Consider the following 20,917-nt stretch of genomic DNA (forward strand, 5'->3'; position numbering starts at 1 on the left):
GTGTAGTATATGAAAAAGAAATAAAGCCATAGGGGATGGGAGAGAGGGAGAAGGGAATGCCATTTGTACCGCGAAGAGGGTGCCAGTGCGCTCCCCGCGCACAGCAGCTCCCGGGCCGTTCCCTCGCTCGCCCGGGGGCTCTGTCCCGCCGCCGCCCGGCCCGCGGAGCCCTCACGGCGCCGGCCCCGCCCCCGAGCCCGCCCGACCAATGGCGGGGCGGCGGCCCCGCCCCTCGGCTCGCGGCAGCCAATGGGAGGCGCGGCGCGCGTCCACCTGCGGCTGCGGGAGCACCTGAGCGGGCGAGAGGAGCCGACAAAACCCGTCGGAGCGGCGGGTGCGCGGCGCTGCTCCTCCCGACCCGCCCGGCCAGTCCTGCCGCCCGCTGCCTCCGCCAGACATGACACAGGACTACGACAAGTGAGTGAGCCGGGCGGGGGAAGAACTACCGCGTCCGGTCCGACCGGTGCTGCCGCTCCGCCGGGGGGCTGTGGCGAGAGGGGCTCGCCGCCCGGGGGCCGGGCCGGGGAAGCCGCTCTCGTGCGGGCCGCCCCCATCGCTCCTCTCTCGGAGGAGTACCCGGAGGCTTCGGCGGGGCGGTGCGGAATGGCGGGGGGAACGAGGGCTGAGCCCCGGGGGGGGGGGGGGGCCGGCGGCGCAGCGGGGCGACCCCGGTGGCCACCCCGCCCCGCGGGGCGAGCGCCGGGGCTGGGCCGGCTTTGAAACCCGACACCCGCAGCGAGGCGTGGGGCCGCCCCCCGCCCCACCGGGCCGCGCCTTAAATGCGGGCGGCAGCGGCGGCGGCCGCGCCGTCGGGAGGAGCTGCCGGGCCGAGGGAGCCGGGCTGAGCCCCCGCGCCGCTGCCCGGCGGCCGCAGCGGCCCCCATGGATTTCTACGAGGCGCATCCCTCCGGCAAGGTGGATTTCGGCAGGTAAGGGCGGCTGCCGGCGAGCTCGGCTGCGGTGACCCCGGAGTAGCCGAAACTGCGTGCTGAAAGAGTTAAACTGAACTCGTATGTATTCTGTATCTTCGTGGTGTTGAATACGAGACTTCGCCTTCAAGCGGATGCCAGGCTGTGTTTGAGGACTCGGCTCTGTTGCTGCTCTTGTCACTGTGTCACTTGTCACGGCTGACGGCGGCCGAGGACACTTAAGTGTCAGAAAAGGCGGTGACTCTGAAGTGATTTAATTTCAAGAACCGATTATAAAATTTCTATATTTTGAATGATCGGTGACTCAAATGCACTCATTTTCTAGGGAATGCGTAGGATTTTAAACCCGAGTTCTTGTTTCAATGTGCCACTTTCTAGGAAGAGGACTCCAATGCAGCAGCTCACCAACTCATGCCTATGTTTAGGATTTTTCATAGGCGTGTTTATTTCCAATGACACTTAGTGGATGAGGCCGTAGCAATTTGGGTACATGCACTTTGCTTTTCTGGCACGGAGATGCCAGTGACAGAAATCCTCCGTGCTGCCTCAGCATTAGAGGTGTGCTCTGTGCAGGAGCAGGCAGAGCACGGCTGGGCAGCTCTGAACGTCGCCAGGTAAATTGCAGGGTGAGGGACTGGACGGCTGGTGCTGGATCAGCGAATTACAGAGGAATAGTTTCTGTGGTCTGAGCACAGAACGTCTTAGGCTGAGGAAGCCTCGCAGGCAAAGATAGAGTTTCTGCTTTTTGTAGTATTCCTCTGCTTCCACTGTGGTCACGTAGAAAGTAAAATTGGGAAATTGTTAGAACTGCTGTATGAAACTTATTTTCTGCCTCTGCTGGATGTCTACTACTCTGTGAGCAGATCAGCATGCCAGTTATCTTCTAAAACGCAGGAAAAAACATATGTTAGCCTTCTCTTATTAATATAGTCTCATTTTCCTGAAAGAAGCTGTAGTTCTCCGAAAGGCGTGAGTTCCTGCCAAACACTGCACTTTTCTTGATAATTTTGCAGATAACTTTTTCTGTGCTGTTTTAGGTGGGTGGGTTACCTGTAGGGCAATATGCATTGAATTTGGGTGTTTCAAAGACAAAGAAATAACACAAAAATAGGTAGGTTTTGCATTTCCTAGGCTTTTGGTTAGTTGCTGCTTTTGTTCTCAGTATTTTTGGTTCTCTGATGATTTTCTCTTCCCTTGTGAGTATTGTGTTGGTGGAGGGAATCAGTGGTCTTGTGAGTTCCAGCAAGGCTGACTTAGCCCTTCAGCTTGGCAGAGATGGATCGAGGGAATTGCACCCAGGTTACTTCAGTTGCGTTTTTTTTAATGACTGAGTTTAACTGGAGGATTTTCCCATTTGCTATGGATATTTGAGGTTTCTTTTATCACATTGTATAAGAACAGGAGCTTGTACCATGTTCCTAAAGAAAATTCTGCTTTGTCTTCTGCGGGTCCCTTCACTTTGATTAGAAAGTAGTTGTCCTCAATACCAGAGGTATCTGCGTTTGGGCATCTGTGTCAGTGTGTACACAAATACGTATAAAGACCTAAGGAGAGGGCTTGGTGCAAGAACTTGTCTCTTGTTGTTTTTGTTTGCTCTTCTTCCAACTACATGATACTGATTTATAGCCACGAAGTGCTCTTACAAGTCCTGGAAACTCCCACTTGCTTTCAGTGCCTTCAGCTCAGCCGAGCTGTCCGATGGCAGCTCAGTGGGGTGACTTGTGTAACTGATAAAGCATCAAATGCGTAATTTGCTTTGCAATCTTTTTGGTAGAAGGTGGTGATAAATGTAGGATACTGCTAAGCTGATTATAGTGATTAGAGTATTTCACAACTTTGTATTTCACAACTTTTTGTATTTGTAGTATATTTCAGTCTCTGAATGTATCTGGGTAAATAGATGAAAAGAGTAATTCCCTACTAGGAAAAGGGTGTGAAGGTGGTGGGCAACTGCTTTTTGTGGGGTTATCAGTTTTAAATAATTACTTTTTTATTTTAAACTATTGCAAATTCACTAAAAATGTCAAGTTTGGGATTATTAAGGAAAATAAAAAGGCCTCCCCCTTCTCCCCCAGCCCATCTGGAGTAAACGAATGTTAAACTTCCCTGGAAATAAAACTGAACTGGTTTAAAAGTCAGATTTAAGCATTAGTTTGAGCTGACTTAAAAAATGAAGCATATGTTTTACCAATAGAACCAAAAAAATATTAAGTTGTCTAGTCTGGCAGGACAACATTTTCTACATGTCTTGCTTTTGTCTGTGGACAGAATGTCCAAGTCATTTTGGAGTTTGTTTGTTCCCAGCAATCTCCAAATGTTCAGGGTAAATATAATTTTTTATGTATACTATAACATAGAGGGAATAACTCAGATTTTTCTTTTTTCTTCACTCATCTGAGTGTGTTTCAAACTAGTGTGGTGGATTATTTCAACAGTAACTAGGCAGTAAGTGGTTTTTTTCCCTTGTCAGAAAAAAACAGTGCCAAAATGATTTGAACTCCCCTTTACCAATTTCCCTATGTCATCTGTAACTAATCAGTAGCTTCTAGGTGGTGTTTTTAGGTGTATTCTGAGAGTGAAGACACTTGAAAGCACTGGAGAAAAGAGGTGTTTCATTAATGCACATTTTCTAGTTCCACATAGGAACTGGATCATGTTGTAGCTTGGCATTATTTCATAGGATGTGCTGGAGGCTTCCTAGGTGGTTTGGCTAGTAAGTGTGTAACTCTTTTTGGGTTGGACTCAGAGCATGAGCAGGTCGGTTGTGCTCTTACATGGCTTTGCCTTTTTGTATTGGCTGGTGTAATCCATCTGAGTTTGGTCAAATTAATCCTGATTTACACTGAGCATGAGTGAGATCAGAACTAAGTTTCTGGGCTTTTTGTGTTGACTAATCCTTGCAGTACACTGAATCAGAATATGAACCCCATGAAACCCGGGCAGCTAATTTTGAAAAACTTTAGGAATGTTTCTCATGTATTCTAACAGGTGGCTTTTTTTTATTTCTTCTTTTTTTATGATTCAAGTAAAAGACCCGTGTTGGTTCTTCAGAATGACTCTCTCTACTCTCAGAGACGTCCTTACACCAATGAAGATGAGGCCTGGAAAACTTTTCTTGAAAATCCCCTCACAGCAGCTACCAAAGCTATGATGAGCATCAATGGGGATGAAGACAGTGCAGCTGCCCTCGGACTGCTCTATGATTATTACAAGGTAGATTGGTGTGGGTTTGCTCTGGCAGCCAGCAGAGCTCATATTCTACCTGTTGAAAAGGTGTCATTTGCTAGAGGATTTTACAGAAGCTGTGAACAGATCACAAGGACTTTAAGCTATGTGGGTTTTAAATGGAAAAAACCCTATATCTCCCCTTCTGAAAATTTATTTTTAGCTCAGTAAAATAAGATCCCCTAGATCTTGATGTAAAAGTTAAGTATCACTTTTCTACTTTGCAACTTGAGTAGCACTTTTTCTGTTGACCCCAGTTTTTCAAGAGGCAGTATGTTATAGACATAGTCATAAAGAATGACGCTTTAGGACCACATCCCTGTCTGAATATAAATCTACATGGAGAAAGAAACTCCTCTTCTTTTGCTCACATGATCCCTATTCTGGTGGACCATTGGCTTTTGCTGGGGCTTTGTTGTGTTACTTCAGTCTCAGCTAATATTAAGGTATAATTACAGGTTTTTGGTGGTATGTGGGACAGAAGTGTCCACCTGAAAGAGTTGCTGTCTGTATCCCTCTAACCCTCAGTGAGTGTCAACTGCTGTAATCTGTTAATCCTTTGACAGCAGTGATTTTCTTCCCCAGTGTTCATGGTCTGTTCAGAGACACGTGCCTTCCTAGATCCTCACAGCTGAACTGAGCAGTCAGAGGACATTCTGGTGTGCATGGGGTGCATTTTGCTGAGCTTTGTTTCCCAAATACCAAAAGTATAAGCCAGGGTAGTTATCTCCAGCCAGGTCAGTGGAGACCAGCAGGCATTTCCAGGCAGGGAGGGGTCCTGCTTGTGCTGAGATGCCTGTGTTATGGTGGCCTGGCTCACCGGGTGGAGATGCCTGTTTTTGCTTTGCTGAGCATGCAGGAAGGCCAGGAGGCTGACTTGGCTCTCCTGCCTGGCACTTTGGCTTGTGTCTTTTAACAGTAGTGAGTGCAGTTGCCAACCTCAGTTATGTTCTTCAAGCACGAGGAGAGATTGCCTGGTGCAGACAAAATCCTTGTCTGCCCTTTTAAGAGTTGAACATGTCTTACACATCAAAATGTTCTTGTAATGCTTAGTATGGAGATTAACACTCCACACACACGACAAAATGCCACAGACTCACTGATGTGGATGTTATTCAGCTAGTTTTGTGAGAAAACTTGCTTTGTTCTTGTGCTTGCTATGCTTTTGGGAAAAAAAAGGAAACAACAACATACTTTCACCAGAACAATTTTAATCCACAAAATCAATTTTGATTTCTAAACCTGTAGATTACAAAAAGAACGTTGATGTTGATCCTTCATGCTTGGCAAAGCAGAAGGGATTTGCTGTACATTAATGCCTAATTCAAGGTTTCCTCTTATGTTTGAGTATCAGTGGGTGTACAGAAAAAATCGGTCGAAGAACAGGTATGCTGCACACTTGTGTAAAGCAAAATGGCTGTAAGTTGAAAGATTTATTGAGGGCTGTTATGGAGTAATGTTATAGAGCAATGATGTCAAGGCATTTCTAATACACCCCCTCTGCATATTAAAGGCAGCTGATGAGATCGCCTTCCTATAAAAAAAGCCAAAATGGTAAAACCAAACAGCTTTTGTTTCCTTCCATTTGACTACTGGGCTTGCTCAACTGTGGTTAATAAGGCCTTATAAGAAACAAAACTGATAAAAATTTGTTTGGGAGTGTTGACCAAATGCAGCTTGGAAAACCCTTGTTTTTCAGTGACTAGTTAGTGTTGGCCTCCCAGCAGTCTCCAAGTAGAGGTTCTCCAGATTTTGCTGGTTACTGTGGGAAGTCTAACAATTCCGGTGTTTCTGGGGATTCCAGGTTATGTGTAAGAACAAGGACATAGTTTTCAGTTGGGGCTGTAGAGAAGAAGTCTGTGCAGGGGTGCCCTCACCCTTCATGTTCGTGCTGAAGTGGCAGTTCCCTACCTTGGATCCAGGCTGGCAAATGGAGGCAGGATCTGAGCAGGTTTTGATGAAGGAAAGTGGTAGGAGTTCACTCCTCCATACATACACCAGAAGGTGTTTGCTTTGCTCATTCAGGAGGTGTGATGAGGGTTACAAAAGTCCTGGGCCCCACATGCGGGTTGGCAGGAGAGCTTGTGTGGGCTTGCTGCGTGGCTGAGGGGACCTGAGCACCACGGGCTTGTGCCAGCAGCTGCGAGAGTGGTTTGGATTGCTGGGGTGTTGATTATGTGCTCCATGCAAGAAGCTGAGCCACTATAGCTCCCAGAGTTCACCTTCTCCTGTGTGCCTTGGCCTTGCAGCACAGCCAGGAAAATGGCATTTGTGTGGGCAATGTGACTTGTTGGATCGATGCTGTGTTTTCAGTGCAAATCCTGTCTGTGGCATAAAGTACAAGGAACAATACTGAGCTGTCTTAAATCCAGAGTGCTGGTTACATTCTGTTGGTAAAAGGTTTAGTATGGTCTGGGCCAGTGTGTTGCGTGTGGCCATGCACAAATATGAGCTGTAGTCTCTCAATGTGCTGATTGGATCTGGGCCTCCCCAAATGCCCTGGTCACTGAGGAGAAAGGAGAGCCTCAAGTGGTCTTAGAGGTAATGGCCTAGAGAGCACGTGTACTTGGGGAAGTGGCTGTGGAGCAGCATCCTTTCTCAAGCTTTGAGTTCATCCAGCAAGCTGAACTCTGCCAGCATGCAGAGGAGAGAACCTGCACTGCCAGCAAACCTTGGGAAATCTCCTCTTGGTCCTGCTCACCCCAGTACTGGTGCTCCAGCCATGGATGGATGGTTTTCTGCACTGGTTTTCTCGCCACCTGTTGCTGGCAGGAGCCCAGGGCTAGCACAGGTGGCTGAGTTGGCTCCATGGGGATCCACAAGGCATCTCCTGGGGTCAGCCTGGCATCCCAAAGCCATGTGAACATGGGTTAAGCTGTAATGTAAATAATGACTGGCATCAAAAGCAATGCTTCCTTAATTTGACCAGATTTTAAGAAGCTATTTTTTTTTTGTATAGGAAGAAGAATTGAATTATAGTATGTTTTAAATTTCCCAGGTTCCAAGGGAGAGGAGATCTTCAACAGCTAAACCGGAGGTAGAACATGCTGAGCAAGACCATAGCAAAAGGTATTCTTTTTCATTATTGCTTCTCTGTTTCCTCCCTTCCCTCCTAGGCTATCAAAGCTGCTGAAAGAAAGTAACTTGCTGCACTGTGGTGATGTGCTGGAAGAGAGAAATTGTTAGCTTTTACTCTATGCCTCAGATTCCTGCGTTGCCCCAGGAACAGGATGGAGATTGGACCATAGTGTGGAGAGTTGAGGCTCAAACTGCTGCTCTTTGCTGTCCATCTACTTTTAGTGTGCTAATGTCATACAGCCAGCCTAGCAAAAGCTGCTCTCTAACATTAGGCACGGCCTGGTAGCACAGGCACCCCTTCCCCAGGCTGCAGAGGTCACTGGTGACCCTTTTCATTTTTCATGCAGTTGCTTCAGTTGCTCTCTGCTGATTTTTGTTTTCAGGTACCAGCAGCATTGCTGTTTCATGCATGGGCCGGTTGGGGAGGGCTTCAAAGTGTTTGTGATGGGGTTTTGTATTGTTTGGGGACTTTCTTTGTATCCTTTGGAACTTCTGTCTATCTTCCCCTTCCTGCCTTCTCTCTCTTGTGCCTCGCAAGCAGATGATACTGATTGAGTGTTACAAATGTGAGGTTCACTCAAGTCAGGCTTCCACTCCTACCATCCTCTTCCTTTGGACAGACTAGAGTGCTTTAAGGACCTGAGGTGAGGTTTGTCATCTGACTGAGCTGATTGAATGACTTGTTGTTGAGAAGAGCAGGCTGCTTCCCAGCCGTGTATTCCCACTGCTCCTCTTGAACCAGATTGGGTCTCACACTGACCCATCACCAAACAGGGAAAGAAAAGGTGGCTAGTTTTCTGCCAGCCAAGCAAGCTGAACTTGCTCACCAAGGAGACAGGGGAGCATCAGAATTGGTGCAAAGGAGAGGGCAGGACCACTTAGTGGGGAGGGAGAAAGGGAGGGCAGGCTGACTTAGTGGCTACTAGCTATGAGGTCAGCTCAGCCACAGATCTCAGTGTTGTCCTGGCAGAAATTAGTGTGGTGGGGTGGAGAGCAGCAAGTTATGCAAACCACTCCCAGGAGTCGTGGTGTGTATTTTCTTGGAGGGTTGTGAATGAAAAGAGGGGTGTAATTTCCTTATTAGTGCTTCCCGGGTGGTGCACAGTACTAGGCCAGAGGAGCAGCAACCTTGCTGTCAGTCCTTCTCCCTCTGCCAAAGAGCAACTTTGTGGAGCCTGAGTGTGCCAATGTGTGGTGGGAAGTGCTTAGTTTTGGACTGCTGTTTTCCAAGCAGTGAGGATCTGGGCTGCGAACCCTCACCCTTTGCTCCAGGGTAATTCATCTCCAAGGTGGCATGGTTAGCAGTGGGTGAGGAGTTTTGGGGGTTTTTTAAATGAGTTTCTCAGCTTTTCAGGTTAGGATTGAGCTATTCTGCACAAGGAGGAGAGTTGGTGTCAGTTGTCCTTGTCCAAAAGGCTGAAAAGTTTTTCTAACTCTTGTTTAATGATAAAATAAAATGTGTAATTTATGCATGGCTTCTTTTTGTCCCTTTAAGGAACAGCATCCCAAATGTGACGGAACAGTCACTCATTTCTGCTGGAGAAAACAGAGTCCAGGTTCTGAAAAATGTGCCTTTCAATATTGTCCTTCCACACACCCCCCAGATGGGCATGGACAAGCGAGGCCACCTCACAACCCCTGACACAACGGTCACCGTTTCAATTGCCACGATGCCCACCCATTCCATCAAAACGGAGACACAGCCCCATGGCTTTGCCGTGGGCATCCCGCCAACCGTGTACCACCCCGAGCCCCCCGAGCGGGTGGTGGTCTTCGACAGGAACCTCAATCCTGACCAGTTCAGTTCCAACACCCAGCCCCAAAACTCCCAGAGGCGAACGCCAGACTCCACCTTCTCGGAGACTTTCAAGGAGGGTGTGCAAGAGGTACCAAGAGAGGCAGTTGCTGTGTGTGTGTGTGTGTGTCTCGATCTGGTTCCATCTTTAACTGTTCTTGTTACATGAGCCAGAAATCTGTTCAGTGGCTTAGAAACAGAAGACTTTCTCAGAAAGGTGCATAATTAAAACTTGGTAAATAAAACCTTCACAACATGAAATCATTATCAAAAGCAAATGACTAATCTTACTAGTGACAGAGGCTTTGGCTTGCAGAGTGTGGAAATAGTTCTCTTGATCCACAGAGCCGGGTTTTGCAAGAGTTCAGCACTCTGTGGTGCCTTTGCAGGTACCAAACTGAGGTGACTGTCTGTAAGCTTCCTTACTGCCAGTTTCTAGGTGTGGTGTTTCAGTGGAAAACAGTTGGATTATGTAGGGCTCTTGAGTGAGAAAATCTGTGGATTTTGTTTTATGATATCAGCTGAAAATAGCCTAACCATGTTTTGATTTTTAAGCCAAACCTCAAGGAGCTGTGTAGCTATGCCCTTTGAGATTTGGGAAAGCATTAAAATTTTGCCTTAAGCTGACTTGGAAGGTTTACGAGATGTTGTGCATAGTTGGCACCCAAAAGTTTTGGATTAAAACACTGTTCAAGTGTCCTGTTTGTTCAAATCAAAAATCAGTTGTTATCTGGTGAACAATTTGCCTGACAGAAGTTCCGTGGTAAGAAGTATCTATTTAATACTGACTTTCCTTGTTGCTGCAGTGTTAATTGTTGTTTTGTCTACCCCAGGTTTTCTTTCCTACTGAACTGAATCTCCGAATGGCCAACATGAATTCAGAAGATTATGTTTTTGACAGCATTTCTGGGTAATGCTTTAAGGCCCCCATTTGCCCATATCCTCCTACTCTCTTAAGTTGGCCATGAGCAAGCAGTACAACTCACGCCATTTTGCACTGAGTCACAGTTGAATTTTGGAGGAGGGGAGGCTCTGGATCTCAAACATACAATTATGTCTTCTCATTTGAATTTCACAGTTGAAAACTGTATCTTTAAAGAAAACAAATACTTTAAGGAAAACTACCTGCAGGGTTGGAAATACCACCCAGCTTCAGTTATTGTCCTTGCACCAAATCCGTGTCCCATGGGAATGTGCAGTGCTGTCTGTGAGTGGTCTGGGAGTTTGCTTCCAGCTGTGCCCTCTCCCTTGTCTGCTTGTCTTACTCTCAATCTGCTGGGAATCTACAGCAGAAATAGGAGAAGTAAAACTCATCTGTACCCCAGAGGAGGGGAGTGAATTCATTGTTTTGATAGTTGCAGTTGACCAAGAGGGTGATGGCCACTGAGTAGCTTATTAGCTTGTGAATTTAATTAAATCTCTAAAGATACTTTTCTGTTCCCTGAGAGCAGCTTGCTGCTCTCAGCCTGAACAGGGACCTTCCAGTGTTGCCTGCTGATGTATTTTAGGATTTAGCTTGCCAAGAACTTCTCTTAAATGTTCATTCATGAAGGAAATGGTTGAAAAAGGGGCTCATCCTGTTTTCCAACTTCCTTGCCTGTTGATGGCTTAATGAGTCAACTAACGACTTTGGAATTTCTCCAAATTAAATGTGGAACATTTAATCAGCTTTCCAGGAAGATGCCTTAGCAATCACTACCCTTTTCACTCTATAGGAATAACTTTGAATACACTCTGGAAGCCTCCAAGTCCCTCCGACAGAAGCCTGGGGACAGCACAATGACTTACCTGAATAAAGGTCAATTTTACCCAATCACGCTGAAGGAAGTCAGCAGCAGTGAAGGAATCCATCACCCCATCAGTAAAGTCCGAGTGAGTGGCAGCACTTGTGGTTTCTTGGGAGGAGGGTGTGTACAATGGTAACCTTAAACTCTCCCAAAGTGCAGTAATCTAGACCAGAGCATCAGCACAAAGGCCAGCTTACCCGCGCTCTTACGTCAGTGTTCGTTCCTTTGCTGTCCACCTACTGCCAGACCAACCCATCCTGGCTCAGACTGTTAAGAAGTGGTGTCAGCACTTGTGTAAAGATGATGCAACACCTGGAATGAGATCCTTGAATTCTAGTTAGGAGAGGAGTTCTGCTCATCTCTGTTTATGACCCAGAAGGTGCTGTTGTCTGCCTTCCTGTTTGGCAGCGGTGTGCTGGTATACTGTAGTGCCTCAAGTAGAAAAGCCTAAAGCTCCAAAACAAATATACTCTCTGGCCTTTTCTCTTTTTCTCTTTCACCTTTTTGTTGGTTTTGTTGTTTTGTTTTTTTTTTTTTCTTAGTCTTTTCCTCTCTCCTTTCAGAGTGTCATTATGGTTGTGTTTGCTGAAGACAAAACAAGGGAAGATCAGCTCAGGCACTGGAAATATTGGCACTCAAGACAGCACACAGCCAAACAAAGATGCATTGATATAGGTAAGGAACACTCTCATTGCTGATGTCAAACTTCAGACCTAATTCCTTGGCAAGCTTTGGTTTCCTCCTAAAGCTTTGTTATTTTAAGGAACTTCTGGATCACTCTCTGTTATCCACAGCTTTGCTGAAAGCCCAGAGACAGTTTGTGATTGCTTGGAGCTAATGCTATAGTTTTTAGGACACCTTAAAGAGGCTGATTTGTGGGAGGATTTTGATTGGTGGGGTTTAGGGTTTTGTATTGGGAGATCAACAGCCCCCTCCAAACAACAGGGTTTTTTTTAATATCCTGGTGCTTGTAGCTAAATCACAGCTTGTAGTCCCAGTGGCTGTCCTAAATACTGTGTTTCTTCAAAGGACAAGATCCTCGCAGAAATACCTCAAGACTAATGATCCACCTTCCCACAGCTTTGCTCACAACTGGTCTTTGGTACATGTGAAAAAAAGAAAACACTGCAGATTTCCACTTGCCTCCAGTCAAGGCTGAGGCTGGCTGGGTTCCAGCCCTCTCTGGCTGAAGGCTGGGTTGTACTCCTCGTCCCCTCCTTCTGTGAATCAAAGCAGGGATTAATCACCTGGCACTTAAAGCAGACGCGCATGCAAATCTTTGTTTGTTATTGAAGGAGTTTTATTGGGAGCTTATGTCCTTGCCATGCAGGGTAGAGTTTCCCCTACATAGCAGGTTAAGGCATAGAACACCTGATATTTAGGATGTCTGCCTTTTTCGCTGGAGTTTCTAGTTTAAAATTTTTGCAAGTCCCATTTTGTTCCTTTGTCCTGTTTGTTGAGGATTTTTTTTGTGCGTGAAAACCATTTCTAGCCTCTTTAACGATCCATTCCGAAGTACAGTTCAGCTTTTCTTGCCCTCAAGGGGCTGCTGAAGAGTTACAGTTTCTGGCTGCTTCATGTGATTAAGGACTCAGGTGATATCTCCTCTTTGTCTCCCTCATGAATCCTTCTTTCTAACAGCTGACTACAAGGAGAGCTTCAACACCATCAGTAACATTGAGGAGATTGCATACAACGCCATATCCTTCACCTGGGACATCAACGAGGAAGCGAAGGTATGTGACCACGATTATATTTCCTGTCCTTTTAGCCAGTTCAGGGGCTGGGGGAAGGGAAGGGTGTGTGGCCTACCTGGTGATTAGCATGTAAGAAGTTTGTTTACACTCTTACATTAGGCAAAACCTTCTGGCTATTTCTTAAGAGGGTTTGCATGTGCAACTGGGAGAGCTTTGCGACTGCTTTAGGGTTCTTGGCAGAAGCGCCTGCCTGAGAGACAAGTACCGGCAGAAGGAAGCACTGAGCGTTTCCCGAGCAGATGGAGTGGCGCGGGAGGTGTGATGGAGCGGAGCTGGGCTTGGCACTGTGCAGCCTCCCTGAGGATCCCTGCGGGAGGCAGGGGGCAGCTGCTGGGGAGTTGAGGCTCTTGCAATGGGCTTGTCTTCCACCAAAGAGGGAGCAGCTGCTGCCTCTGAGCTCCCAAAGCGTGTGTTGCTTAAACCACAGATCCCAACACCCAGTGACCTATTTCAAACTAGAGCAGCCTCCTGGTGAACTCTGTGTTGATCTTTGCTCAGAACTGTGGGCGCTTTGGTAGGTGTGTAAGTACAGGCAGCTTCGCTAGCTAGTAGCTAACTGCAGCAGATTGAGCCACTCTGGCTTCTGGAAAAGGCTTGGGCATCTTCTAGGTTCACAGAAAGCAGGTCAGAGCATGGAACCAACTCAGTTCTAAAGGCATTTCTCACTGGTTTGTTGCTGGAGTCAAAGTGAAGGAGTTTTCTTTGGAGAGTTTCATTACTGCCTGGGTTTTCTTTAAAAATTGGGAATGGTGTCCTTCTGTTTTTGGAGACTGCCTGTGCCCTTGCTAGTACTAGTAACTGGTATCAGCAAGCAGTACCAGTAGTGACCAGCATCATGGGGAAAAGTACTGATGGCTGCAGAGTGCCGTGTCTGGGGAGAGCTTGGCTTGGGGGGACATGGGAACTCTCAACAAAGAACACAGGTCCTTCTTAGGAGCTGTGCATGCCGTGCTTTGCAGGAGGAGCAAGGGCTGGTGTCACTGCACGGAGCTTGCTGTCACCACAAACTGTGCTCTGTCCTGTACAAGGGCTGTGGAGAAAATGTTGTATGGGGACTGCTGTTAGATTTCAGCTCTGTGGGAGACGTTTGGGATGCTTGGTAGACAGCAGTGAGGAGTTGTATGTATGCTGCTGCTGAAAGTGCTGCTTTGCAGCGTGTGGGGGACTACTTGTGAGGCTGGTGTTGGGTGCCAGGATTCCTTTTTCACCAGATTGACTTCAGTCAGGTTGAGAGGGCTGGCAGGGAGGGCCTTACCTGCTGGAGGATGCTAAAAAGCTGACTTGATTTCTAAAACATGAAGCACTTCACTATGTGAACAAACAGATGATGCTTCAGAAGAGCTGTCAGAAGGAGTCAGTAAGTATTATCCTGCTGCCATAGTGAGTCAAACATTTAACAAACCCAGGAAGTTGGTGTCCACGAGGTATGCAAAGACTTAGGATTTGCACACAGAGTGGATCATGCAGACAGAACAATGCAAGTCCTCAAGGAGCTGGAAGCACTTTCTGCAGCTGCCTCTCTGCTGGCTGAGGCACTCTGCAGCAGCAGGGATGGGCCACTAACCCAGGAGCAGGGCTCACAGCTGGTGCTGAGAACTTTGTGGCTGCCCCAAGGAAAGCCATCCCTTCCTACCAGGTGGCTGTTGCTGAATTACTCTACAGATCCCTGAATGACTAGTTTCAGTCTATTGCCAGAAATTCAGAAATTGCCAGTAGCATCTTGAAACGATCTAAGGACCCTCATGGTGACAGTTCATCTCGGGGCTGAACTTGATGGGATGAAGTGATGTGGGGAGGTGTAAGAAAGACTGGTTTTGTAGCTACAGAGGCAAATTTGCTTCCAGATTCACAATCTTAGTGTGTGAGATCCATATACTGTGAGTCCTCGTTTGTATGAACTTTCAGAGTGGACTATTGATACCAAATGTGCAAGTCTTGACTTCTGGGATCAGAATCATATTAAGACAAAAATACTCTCAACTTCAGTACTTAAAAAAATGGCATTTTTAGCAAGTGCTCTGTGTGTTTGTCTGTTTAACTTCAATTTTTCCCTGAGTAGATGTGTTTTGTCAATGACTGAATTTCTCACCAGTAGAAATTCAGCAGTTCTTTCTCAACTTCTGTGATCTTATCAGGAGATGTCTGAGCCAATTTCAACAATTTTTATTGCATGGTTCATTTACCTTGTATGCTCTTGCTCTCTCTTTTTCCTTCCCTCCCTGTCCCCCACCCCCTGATAGCAGTCTTAAAGTATATGAAGAGAGCAGGACATAGATAGAGCTGAGTTTCTGATGTTACAGAAATTCCTTCACAGTAATAAATACAGTGTTTAATATTTAATAACAGCAGAAGTGCTGCACGGACAGTATGTTTAACCGGCTAGCAAGCCTTGATTATTAGAAATTTGCTTCCTGAGCCCTGGAGTTACCTGGATCAGAGCCAGGTGATTCTTCTGGGCTTGCTCTTTCTCCCTCTTGCTTTTGCTTCCAGTTTGCTGTGGAAATGATTTATCATGTGCAGCCATGTCAAATGGGAGGTGATGAGGCTCTGTGTCTGGGATTTCTGATGTAGTTACTCATTTGGGCACGCAGGGTGTGTGTCAGATTGAAGGCAGAAATACCGTATTATCACAAGGAGTTGCCCCTAGCAGCTCTGGGACCAGGTGCTTGCCTTCTTGGGGGGATGTACAGGAATATTGCACCTCTGCCACTGTGTCTGTTCAGGAGGGTGTCACCTGCCTGAGAGCACTTTGCCAGTGCCCTTGGGCCACTAGGGTGGTTTAGTAAACTGCACCTTTCTGGTGAAGAAATGTTCTTTTCATACAATACAAGTCATGTGCTCCTACTGTTGCAAGAAAAATTGTGTGGATTTTGCAGCTGTGGATTTGTGGAATCCACAATGGATGTTTGAGATGGCCTCAGTAACAAGTATTTCCCATTTCCCAGTTGCACTGTGCTGGGAGAGCCAAGAGCAAGGCCAGGGCTCTGGTCACTGGACACATCGAACAAGCCTGGCTCTGCACGGCTGCAGTTGTCCCACAGCTGCCTGCGTTGGTGTGCTGCTCATGAGCCCTTGGGTGTAGAAACCAGGAGTATTTCATGCATGACAGACACTTCCCACTCTGGGACCAGACTGTGTCCACGGATTTCAGAGCAAATATGCTCCTCTCTGGCAGCTCCCCTCTGCCCTCTTCTGTTGTTTTGGGATATCACAGGAGCTGCTGGAAGCAGCTGCTTCATAGCAGAGGCTGGTTTAAGTATTCTCTGATCTTTGCAAGTGTGTGTTCAAGCTGGAAAAGGGCCCAGGATCCAAAGTCTTCTTGCTCTGAGACAGTGAAGGGAGCTGAGGGTGGGGAGGAGAGCCAGGCTTCGAAAGAGGCAAGCTGCCCTGAAGCGGTGCTGTTGAGATTTGAAGGAGAGTGAGGTCAGGGTTAAAAAGATTGTCAGGAGACACTGCAGAGTAGGGAAGCAGTGATTCAGGTGGGTTTTCAGGTGTCTGTATTAGAGGTGAGGTCTGATCCCATCACCTGACAGAGCAGGGGAGGGGAATAATTGAATGAGGAGACAATCATGCTTTGTGAGAAGAAAAGGAAAGAGGGTGAACTGGAAAATTAATTGATGAACTGGTGAGTTGTTGAATGGGATATTTAAGAAAGCCAGTGTAGCTATTCAGTCAGCATCCTGCTTGAGTGGAAGCATGATCCAGTGAGTCTGACAAGATATGTAGCTGATACTCACTTTCATGCAACAGGTAATGCTGGAGTTACCCTGAGGCTTGTGGAGACTTCAAACAGTTTCCCACCCCATGCTGGATGTCTGCCGTGTTGGGCAGACAGTCAAGGTGGGGTTCTTCTCCTGCAAAGGAGCTTTTAGATGTCTGAACACAAGCTCGTCATCTTCCGTGTCTATGACTTCATTAGGGACAGGATGTCTAGAGGTGGGATGCAGCTTTCTCTGGAGTTGTCTGCTTCTTCTTGTTGACTGAGCAGGCTTGGCTGTCTTTGAGGTGTGGGAATGTTAGAAGTAGGGAATAGGAATCCTTGCAGCCCTTTTTGTGTCCTCCATATCTCAGTCAGGAGAAGTGTTTGTAGGTTCAGGTCATGAGTTTTTGAGGCTGGGAGCCATCTCTTCCCAGGTCTGTACAACATGCCAGGCTCTCCTTTTCTTGGTTGGTACCCATTAGGGGTCTTTTAATGAAAATTGCCGCTATATGTGTGGTTAAATGCACATTTCATACTGCTCTTCATAATGTTGGCTGTTGTCCTGTTATCTCTGCTGTGTTACCCGTTAGTCTGTGAAACAAATTCTGTCCCATAAGTCTGGCCTGGGGACATGGCCTGCTCTCAGGTCAGTGGCACTTGAACAATGTGGACAGATTGGTTTCCCCAGGGTTAACTGGCTTTGCCTGGATCCTGCTTTGCTCAAATCCTGTCTGAGCTCTTGCCCTGTGGAGCAGGAGTATTGGGGCCTCTTGTCTGAACAGGGCGAGTTGTTGTCTGCACAGTGACTGCAAGAGTCTCCCTGCCCATTTCTGTAGCTCTAACAGGGCAAGGATCTGTGCTTCCCAATGGGTCCCTTCTGAAAAGTTGCATTGCTTCCAGCAGCTCCCAGAGAAGGGCCCCTATGGAGGTCTTTGGTCTGGCTTGCTTTAGGCTGGGTAATGGGACTGTAGCCAAAAATGATGTCACTGCACATTAAGGGTTCTATTGTCCTCCTACTCCTTCCTTTCCTCCAAAAACAAAAAGTATTGTAAGCCAGATACTCTGTGTGAAAAGACCCTTTCTGCTAAAAAGGAATACATGGTGAATGTAACAGGCATTTTGAGCTAGAGAGTATCATGACAAGAGCTTTTTGCTGCCTTTTCACCAAAGGGAAGATGATGTGGTATCTATTAAGTGATGCCCTGAATGACGGAGCAATTAAACAGTGCTTTTTTTATTACTTTTACTTTTTGTCCAGGAAGAGTGGAATGGTCCTATATTATGGTAATTTGCATTTAATTTGGGATAGCCTGTCAAAATAGAACCTTACGCAATGAGGGTGGTCGTCTCAGCAGATCCTCCCACATGTTGGCTGGATTATTTTCTTTAGAGGAGTTCAGTTTTTGGAGAGGGTGGATCTCTTGCTACCACTTGAAGTGAGGCTGGGCGGTACACTACTGATTTATTTTAAGAGTTTATTCTAGCATAATCCTCCCTTGGTGTTCACTGCAGGAAGAATTTCAACTTTTTTGATTGATGAATATTGCATACATTTATATGGATGCCATTGTAATGAAGCAGCAGTCATATGCCTCATTAAAGAAGGTGTTGCCACCTTCAGCAGCATTGAGTAGGTACAGGTTTGGCTAGTTGGAAATGAAACTATGAAATGTGATGAGTCAAACATACTTGAAGGAAAGAGATTGGTATGAAGCCAAAGCTGCAGACCACAAATACTTTGAGGCACAAGTACACACAGCCTTTGGAGCAGTGACATAGGAAAGTCATAGCAAGTACTGCTTACCTGCCTCTTAACACTGACCTCTCCCTACTTTGTCCTGGGTTTTCTGAAAAACAAGCATCTGCTGCCCTTGATTTTAAGCATTGCCCACTAGAAGCAAGTTTTCAACTCAGTATTTTTTCTGAACTTGGTGTCCCAAGCCTCTGCCATTGTCTGGTCTTGTACGAGCTGACAGGGTGTTTCCTGAAGCTGAAAGAAAAATCTCTTGACATTAGCTCTTCTACAGAGAAAAGTAGGAGGGTTTGTTTTTTTTTTCCTTTTCCCTTTTCTCTATTCCTTTTTTACCTGATGGCAACTCTTTCTTTTCAGCCATTTTTGTGTCTTTGCAGACTTAATTCTCTGTTTTGTGTTGTTTTGTCATTGTTTTTGGAGACTTGTGATGTTCTTGTTGATGTCGGGGGTGTATTGGGGTTTTTTTGGTGGGGTTTGCTTGTTTGGGTTTTTTTCAATGTATTGTCACTGTTCTTGCTAAACTGTTGTTTTTATTTTCTTTCCAACCTATCTAACAAAACCTGGCCCAGCAGCTTTATCTTATCAAAGTGTGGGGTGGGAGGAAGCATCAGTACAACTGGGAACCATTATCCCCAGGTTTCCCACATGTTGCGAGCAGAGACATTGCTATATCTCCTTGCTTCAGAACAGGTTGGAATAATAATCAGCATTGCTCTTTGTGAGAAAGAATATGTATTTTCCTTTCATTACCATTCCTTTTTGTTTTGTTGATGCAGTAAACTTGCTAGGAGGATGTTCTTTATCTGGAGGTGGATCGTATTTCCCACTTGTCATTCCTTGACGTGGTGTGGGACCCATGATGGCTTCTGTGTCAGTCACCCAAATTGGGATTGGTAGGTTTGAATGCAAACTAATTCCCCTGGGCTGCTAGCAGGATGGTGCTGGGTCTGCCTGAGTGGAGCTGGAGCGGATGCAGCCCTATCACCCATCTCCAGACAAGCCTTTTTTGGAGTATCCGACCCCAAAGGCAGGAGGCGGCTGAGAGAGCCCACAGGTGCATGAATTGCCCAATTTTTTTATCTCTTTCCTGGCTCACCTTCTGCTGATGCAAAACCTGTGGTGCATGTGGGAGGTGAAGAAACGAATGTGAGAGCAGTAAGATTAGCCACCTCTCAGGTGATCTTACCAAAGTGTGGGTTTGGGTTTTTTTTTCTTTTAAACACAGAAGAGTCTTCCCAGCACTGCTTTCTTAGGACATGCCTTCGTGGATGTGTGCAGGCAGACCTGTGCTTGCCCTGCCTGCACTCCAAGCTGCCTGGCTCTTGCCCAGAGCTAATCCTGGAAGCCACATAGCTACATTGGCACAAGGTAGTGCCCAGGCTGACAGCTCTGCCTCTCGAAAGGGCTTGGAACTCTGCTGGTGTACTTCATAAGGCTTTTGGACTGGAGATGTTTTGCATCCAGCCAGCTTGCAGCATAGATGAGAGACATGGAGACAAATTGTTAGAAAAGACTCATTTTTATGTTTCTCTTTGATGTTTGTATTTGTCCAAGCCTTTAAAGAAACCATATGATTTCAGCTATCAGCATTGAAATTGCAAACTTTGAGCTTCTGGTTAATTTTTCGTTACAGGAGGGGAAGATACTGCCTTTGTATCAGGAAAATGGTCTCTAGACCCACTAGAATCCCTTTGCCTACTGTATGTTGGGCATAACATTGGAACTATTTAGCCAAGGTCAAGAAAAGTAGTATCCAGCTGCATTCCCTGGAAAGAAGCTCATTGCAGTTTAACCTGTGTCTGGTTGTTGTGTTGTAGGCTCCAAACTCTGTATTCTGTACAAATGCAGTAATCCAACATCAAAAACATCCTGACAATTTGTTGAGTATAACATAGACTGAATATAACACAGCCTGGAACTTCTCCTGTGAAGACAGGCTGAAGAGTTGGGGTTGTACAGCCTGGAGAAGAGATGGCTCTGGAGAGACCTTAGAACACCTTCCAGTACCTAAAGGAGCCCTAAAAAAAAGCTGGAGTGGGACATTTTCAAGGGCTTATAATGATACAGAACAAGGGTGAATGGCTTCAAACTGACAGATTTCGATTAGGTATTAGGAGGAAATTCTTCACTGTGAGGGTGCTGAGGCAGTGTAACAGGCTGCCCAGAGAAGCTGTGGATGCCTCATCTCTGGAAGTGTTTAAATAGATGATCTTTAAGGTCCCTTCCAACCCGAACTATTCTGTGGTTAAAATGAGAGGCTTTTGCCTCCTAGTGTGAGAAAAGAGCTGAATTTTTTATCTGAATTCTCAATATAGAATGAAATATCCAACGGACTTGGATTGTTGATTAAGGTCTTAATCCTTTGGGCACAGAAATATAAAGGAGCATAAATAGGAGGAGATAATACCATTTACCTGCCTTCTCTTGAAATGAAATAAATATGGAGCAAGGTGATCAGCCTGGAAGAGTCCACGTCTGCCTGTGTAGGGCCTTATCCAGAAGGATGTACAAGGTAGCCCGGTAGTGTTACCCGTGCCTGTGTTTGCTGTGACTGGGCGGAGTTCATGGTGTGCTAACATGAGTTGCTCCCTGTTTCTTGTGGCAGCCCTGGGTGCCATGGGTGAGTACCTACACTGCTCCTTTCCAGCTGGGCTTTGCACTAGGGCAGATGAGCCTGCACAAGGTAACATTTCATCTAAAGCTGCTGCATATGTAGCCTTTGGACTCATCAGAATTGCCAGTGCTTTTGTGTGACAAAAGAGTACAGCGTCCAAGATAAACTGAGGAGAAGAGATCTGGGTATGCAAGCCTTCATTTAAAAAAGGCATCTTTCATCTTGCTGACAGAGAGGTTCCTGCAGCACTTTGATTGCCCTTTAATTATGTCTGTTTTT

The 20,917-nt window shown here is 46.3% G+C and overlaps 1 protein-coding gene across 1 annotated transcript in view; it reads left to right on the forward strand.

Moving 5' to 3' along the window:
* Nucleotides 1-882: 882 nt before the first annotated feature.
* GRHL1 (grainyhead like transcription factor 1) overlaps nucleotides 883-20,917 on the forward strand; it is a gene marked incomplete at its 5' end in the record, with an annotated part of 38,227 nt that continues 18,192 nt past the window's right edge. Inside the window, 8 exons of the mRNA XM_082302299.1 lie at nucleotides 883-929; nucleotides 3,956-4,142; nucleotides 7,153-7,223; nucleotides 8,728-9,118; nucleotides 9,861-9,937; nucleotides 10,743-10,899; nucleotides 11,378-11,489; nucleotides 12,456-12,550. Of these exons, the coding sequence (XP_082158425.1) occupies nucleotides 883-929; nucleotides 3,956-4,142; nucleotides 7,153-7,223; nucleotides 8,728-9,118; nucleotides 9,861-9,937; nucleotides 10,743-10,899; nucleotides 11,378-11,489; nucleotides 12,456-12,550 (1,137 nt within the window). The remainder of the gene's footprint in view (nucleotides 930-3,955; nucleotides 4,143-7,152; nucleotides 7,224-8,727; nucleotides 9,119-9,860; nucleotides 9,938-10,742; nucleotides 10,900-11,377; nucleotides 11,490-12,455; nucleotides 12,551-20,917) is intronic.

Source organism: Coloeus monedula (assembly GCF_965178545.1).
Source record: "Coloeus monedula genome assembly, chromosome: 2".
NCBI classification, from domain to species: Eukaryota; Metazoa; Chordata; class Aves; order Passeriformes; family Corvidae; genus Coloeus; species Coloeus monedula.